Raw genomic sequence first — 6,000 nt, 5'->3', positions numbered from 1 at the left:
TCCCCCCCCCCCACTCGGGCGCTCGGGGCGCTGACCGGCGCCGCCTCCCGGGAAGATGGCGCTGCACTTCCAGGTCAGTGTGCTCTGCGCCGTGGATCCCCGCCCCGCCGCTCCGGGAATCCGGCGGGACGCTGGGGTCTGGAGGCTGAGGGCCGAGTCCGGCGCCGGAGGCCGCGGGGCCGCCGGCCGGTGCGTCGGAGCCCTAGACCCGGTTCCTGGCCAGGGATCAGGCCCTGGTCTGGGCTGCCCACCCCAGGCCCGGGCCCGAGCAAGGGGCGGCCCGAGCTCGTGGATGGAGGGTGGAGGGGCAGGGGCTAGGCTGGAGGTCGCCCCTCGAGGGAGGTGCGGATGCTGAGGACCGGCCGCGCGGGAGCCCGCCCTCCCGGGTGCCGCCGCACGGCGCGCGCCGAGGTTCGGCGGCGCCAGAGCAGGTGGGAGCCCGGCGGTACCGGGTCAGCTTTCCCGCCGCGTCTCCGGCCGCGGCTCCATCGTCAGCCTCCACACAGTTCGGAGGGAGCTCGAGAGGGGCCTGCGTCCGCCGAAGGAGCGGCTCTGCAGTTGGATTTGAATTGGCCGGAGCCGGCAGGGGCTCTGTGTGTGGGGAGTTGCGAAGGAGGGCTCTGCAGCAGCCTCATTGGAGGAGGAAACCGGGGCAGGACGCGCACTAGGAGCGCAGAACCGGTCAGAATGGGTTGCGGGCTGGAGGAAGGCTCAAATATTCAGATGTTCTCGGGCACTTTGGCATATGCATCCAGTTATTTATTCAACAAACATTGTAGAGCCTCCTCGGCACCCATCCCGTCTCCCCCCCCCCCCCCCCCGGGTCTCAAGCACTGTGTAGAGTTCTGGGATGAAGAATTACATCATCTTATTAGCATCCTTGCCCTCATGAAATTCACAGATAATTACAGTAAATGTGAAAAATGATGTGATAAAATTAATCACAGGATATCATGGGAATATTGAAAGGGGCAGTCAACTCTGTGTGCGTTTGTGTGTGTCGGGAAGCAGTGAGGCAGAGGTGCTGTGCTTGTCAGGCAAGCTTTTTTGAGCTTCCGTTCATCCACTTAATTGAATTCCTACTTTGCTAGGTACTTAAGATAAAACTCTCAAAACTTTATGATTTGTATAGTTAGGGAACTTGCAGTCTAGTGGATCTTGAAAGAACTGTAGGAGTTTCGCCGAGCAAAGAGAAAGGGAAGGGTAGAGGTGAAAGGACAGTGTGAGTCAAGTCAAAGAATTGTGGAAGAACATGGCACACTGGGGTAGTTCAGTGGACTGGAGCTTAGGTTCATATGAAAGGGAAGGGAGGAGGGGAGGCTGTGGAGGCAGGAGATGACCTTGGAGAGATAGGCAATTTCATAACATGGTGATAGTGTAGCTAAGTGTCCCAACCCTTGGTAGACTTCTTTGGGCCCCCTGAGACTACAATGATTCATTACCTAATTATTGATTCTTCCAAAGGGTCCTTTCTTTTCACCCTCCACTCTCCTATCAGGTAATTGACAGCTCAGGAGATAGTAAGCCTGACGCATTGTTTTGATTCCTTGCCATTGCTAAGGGTCTCCAGGTCAAAATAATGTTATTTATTACCACTTTAGTAAAAATGCCCTTCGGGAAATCTTCACTGGCAGAATCTCACAGAGGGGGCTTTGGGATTGAAAATAGATAAACAGTTGTTCATAGTTCAGGTGTAAATCTTGAGGGCAATTAAAAACTATGGTGGAAGTTTGGAACAGTTTCAGAATTGGAAAGATATGCATAATAGTAAATCACCCAGTCTGGAAGATTTCTTCATACTTTAGGTAGTGGTGGAAAAATGAGCTCCTAATGCCAGAACTACCCAAATTGGTTTCTTCGGACTCTTATCTCACAGCAGCTCTGGGCAGCTTAAAAGTGAAGTTGGACAAATGAAAGACCTGACGGTCTGAGGGGCCTGAAAAAAGCTCTGAACCTTTTCAGTTTGAATTGTTTTCAGTCTATGGATCATATTGTTACCCAGTTAACTCAAGGAACATTTATTACTAATGATAATTGGTACCTAGCATTTGGAATTTTTCCATGCTTCTAGATTTTGAATCGTACAACTAGCTTGAGAGGTGTATGTATACAGTTGGCTTGTTGTATCTGTGAGTTTTGCATCAGTGGATTCAGCCAACTGTGGACTGAACATATTAAAGAAAAAATTCCAGAAAGTTTAAAAAAACTTGAATTTGCCACACCCTGGCAACTATTTACATATCATTTATATTGAATTTACAACTATTTCTGTAGCATTTGTATTGTATTGGGCACGGGCTCCCCAGGTGGCGCAGTGGTAAAGAGCCTGCCCGCCAGCACAGTAGCCACAGGAGGCGCTGGGCTCAGTCCCTGGATGGGGAAGGCACCGCGGGGGAGGGAGTGGCAACCTACTCCAGTGTTCGACCTTGGACAATCCCATGGATACTCTGTGGGAGAGGGAGAGGGTGGGGTGATTGGGAGGATGGCATTGAAACGTGTACTATCAGGTAGGAAACGAATCGCCAGTCTATGTTCGATACAGGATACAGGATGCTTGGGGCTGGTGCATGGGGATAATCCAGAGAGATGATATGGGGTAGGAGGTGGGAGGGGGGTTCAGGATTGGGAATTCATGTACACCCGTGGCAGATTCATGTCAATGTATGGCAAAACCAATACAGTATTGTAAATCAAAGATAAAGTAAAAATAAAAATTTAAAATTTAAAATAAAAAAAGAAAATCCCATGGATAGGGGTGCCTGGCGGGCTATAGTCTATAGGGTCGCAAAGAGTAGGACGTGACTGAGCAGCTGAGTACACACACATGTGTATTAGGTATTAAATGTACTATGAGATGATTTAAATTGATAGAGGTCATATGCAAATACTGTGCCATTTTATATATGGAATGAGCATCTTTGGGTTTTGGTTATCTGCAGGATGGCCTGGAACCAGTCCCCCTACTGTATGTGCATACATACATTTTATTCCTGAAGACACTGAGTCTTAGAACAATTGTGACTTGCCCAAGGCTACAGAACTAGAGTAACCCTAGTAATTAATAATTCCATATTCTTTCATACCAGTATCTTGCAGTCATCTACCCAAACAGGTAGTTGGTAAAAAATTATGCCATTTTGGCGTAAGTGGATTTGTGTAAGGTGAGATTAGGTTACTACTTAACACAATCTTTTTCAAATTATGGCATACATAAAGAATGGTAATTGGGTGGTCCATTGACATAAACTACTCATAACTAAAAGCCTGGCTGCCTGAAGGGCAAGGGGATCAATATCTTAGACATTCCTATAATCCATTCAAGGCACGTGCATTCTGATTAGGAAGTTGTGAGTTAGGATATTGTGTCCCAAAGGAAGAAATGAATCTGGATTGTCTTAGAGGAGACAGTCCAGGTTAGTGGGCAAGGAAGAGAGGAAAGAGGTTTCTGGGATCAAGGAAGAGGTTGGCATTTTAGATTTCACAGAGGAATCTTGGAAAGAATTAAGAGGTAACATTAGGAAAACTTTAGGAGATGCAGTTAGTTGATCTTTGTAGCTTCCCAGAACCTGGGACTGTAGTCATGCTTCTTAATACCCAGCCAGGATACTGTACCTGATTTGATCTAGATATGATTATTAACAGTTAGAATCATGAGGAGAAAGGGGTTTGGCAAAGATGGTCCTGGGGTTGTGGAGTTGAATGGGTGAAACTATAGACAAAAGACCAATGTGGTGTTTTATAGTTAACTGAAGAAACTATTTACAGTTTGTGTAGATCTGCTATTTGCCAGGAGCTAGATCAAGCTTTCTCTTGTCCTTTCTATCTTAATCTTCATAATTATTTTGAAAGGTGGTTTTGAAACCTGCAGTTTCAAAAGTGAGGTTTAGAAAGGCTAGATAATTTGCTTGAGGTCACTTTAATAATAGTGACTTTTTAAATAGTTGGACAAATTCCAGGCTTCCACAGTGATTCCAGAAGAAACCCCTAAAGAAATCCAGGGCACTGTAGGCCACAGTTGTAAAATACTGTTCTACTGGTCTACTGTCTATGAATATCATGTAGAGGTGTTGAGTATGAGTCTTTATTTTAAAGGAATTGGTAGGACTTTATGATAAATTGTTATATACTTGGCATTAGCTAAACTGCAATGTTTGAGGGCACAGTTTGCAAGACTACCCTCACTACTGACGCCAGTTGCATATTTGGGAATTTCCCAGTGCCATTCTCAGGTTTAACAGAAGGACTCACATAATTCACTGAAAGCTATCATACCCAAGTTTATTATTAGGAAAGTACACGTACTAAATTGATTGAAAGAGAGGTGCATAGGGCAGAATCTGGGAGCATTCTGAAACAAAGCTTTTTGGTCCTCAGGGCATGTTACTCTCCCATCATATATGTGTGGCAGTAAGCGCCGAGTATTGCAAACCAGGGAAGCATAACCTGAGCTTTGAGTTCTGGAATTTTTGTTGGGGCTTCTTTTTGTAGTTGTGATTGGTTGGGTACCATATGATTGACCTGAGCGTTTAGGTCAAATGAAACCATGCCATCTAAAGTCCCCACCCTAGGGCTGGTGGCTGAGTGGTAAAGAACCTGCCCGCCAGTGCAGGAGATGCAGGTTGGATCCCTGAGCCGGGATCCCCAAGTGATGGATCAGCTAAGCCAGTGTGCCACAGCTGTTGAGCCGGTACACAAGAGCCCGGGAACTGCGGCTACTAAGCCCATGTGCCACAACTGCTGAAGCCCAGGCACTGCACCTACTGAAGCTGCCTCCTCCTAGAGCCTGTGCTTTGCAACAAGAGAAGCCGCTGCAATGAGAAGCCTGCACGCTGCAACAAAGTAACCCCTGCTCTCTGCAGCTAGAGGAAGCCCACACATCAATGAAAACACAGCATAGCCAAAGATAAATAAAAAGGAAAAAAAAGTCCCCACCCTAAAACACTTTTGGTATTTTTGGTGTGGTCAGCCACCAATTTAAGACTGTGAGATGTGGCCTACTGCCCCTGCCCCCTAGTCTTAACAAAAACATTCCTATCGTAAACATAGATTACCTCCCAGAATCTGAGGGCAAAGGCAAGACTTTTCTTTGGGCAAGACCAAACTCTTAACTATATAGGAGGGACTAAGGAGAAGGAAAAGCAAAAGATAACATTAAGATTGTAAATCTAAATTCTGTTCTACACTTCTGAAACAAAGGGACTCTTAATGTGAAAATCTGTGGGAAATATGTTCAATTCAGTTTCTGATATGTTGGGGCTGTTTTCAACATCTTCCTGGATTTCCAAGAAGAAGAAATTTATAGGTAAATATAAAGATGGTGAACAGACAAGGTTGAAAGTATGGACTAGGATATCATCTGCAGGCTGATGATGACTAAGGTAAAAGGTCAGCCACTGTTTCCACCGTTTCCCCATCTGTTTGCCATGAAGTGATGGGACCAGATGCCATGGTCTTAGTTTTCTGAATGTTGAGCTTTAAGCCAACTTTTTCACTTTCCTCTTTCACTGTCGTCAAGAGGCTCTTTAGTTCTTCTTCACTTGCTGCCATAAGGGTGGTGTCATCTACATATCTGAGGTTACTGGGATTTCTTCCAGCAATCTTGATTCCAGCTTGTGCTTCATCCAGCTCAGCGTTTCTCATGATGTGCTCTGCATATAAGTTAAATAAGCAGGGTGACAATATACAGCCTCGAGGTACTCCTTTTCCTATTTGGAACCAGTCTGTTATTCCATGTCCAGGTCTAACTGTTGCTTCCTGACTTGCATACAGATTTCTCAAGAGGCAGGTCAGGTGGTCTGGTATTCCCATCTCTTCAGAATTTTCCACAGTTTGTTGTGATTGACACAGTCAAAGGGTTTGGCATAGTCAGTAAAGCAGAAGTAGATGTTTTTCTGTTTTTGCTTTTTTGATGATCCAGCAGATGTTGGCAATTTGATCTCTGGTTCCTCTGCCTTTTCTAAAACCAGCTTGAACATCTGGAAGTTCATGTTTCACGTATTG

At 45.9% G+C, this 6,000-nt stretch overlaps 1 protein-coding gene across 2 annotated transcripts in view; it reads left to right on the top strand.

The window, feature by feature from the left end:
* Positions 1 to 5: 5 nt before the first annotated feature.
* The window catches only part of RANBP17 (RAN binding protein 17), a 349,515-nt gene continuing 343,520 nt past the window's right edge, over positions 6 to 6,000 (top strand). For both annotated transcript variants that reach the window (XM_040262770.1, XM_040262768.1), the window contains exon 1: positions 6 to 73. In XM_040262770.1, coding sequence (XP_040118704.1) covers positions 56 to 73 — 18 coding nt within the window. In that variant the 5' untranslated portion in view covers positions 6 to 55. The remainder of the gene's footprint in view (positions 74 to 6,000) is intronic.

Source organism: Oryx dammah, unplaced genomic scaffold, assembly GCF_014754425.2.
Source record: "Oryx dammah isolate SB20612 unplaced genomic scaffold, SCBI_Odam_1.1 HiC_scaffold_20, whole genome shotgun sequence".
Taxonomy (NCBI): Eukaryota; Metazoa; Chordata; class Mammalia; order Artiodactyla; family Bovidae; genus Oryx; species Oryx dammah.
The sequence above is the reverse complement of the archived record's forward strand: the minus strand, read 5'-3'. Positions and strand labels throughout refer to the sequence as shown.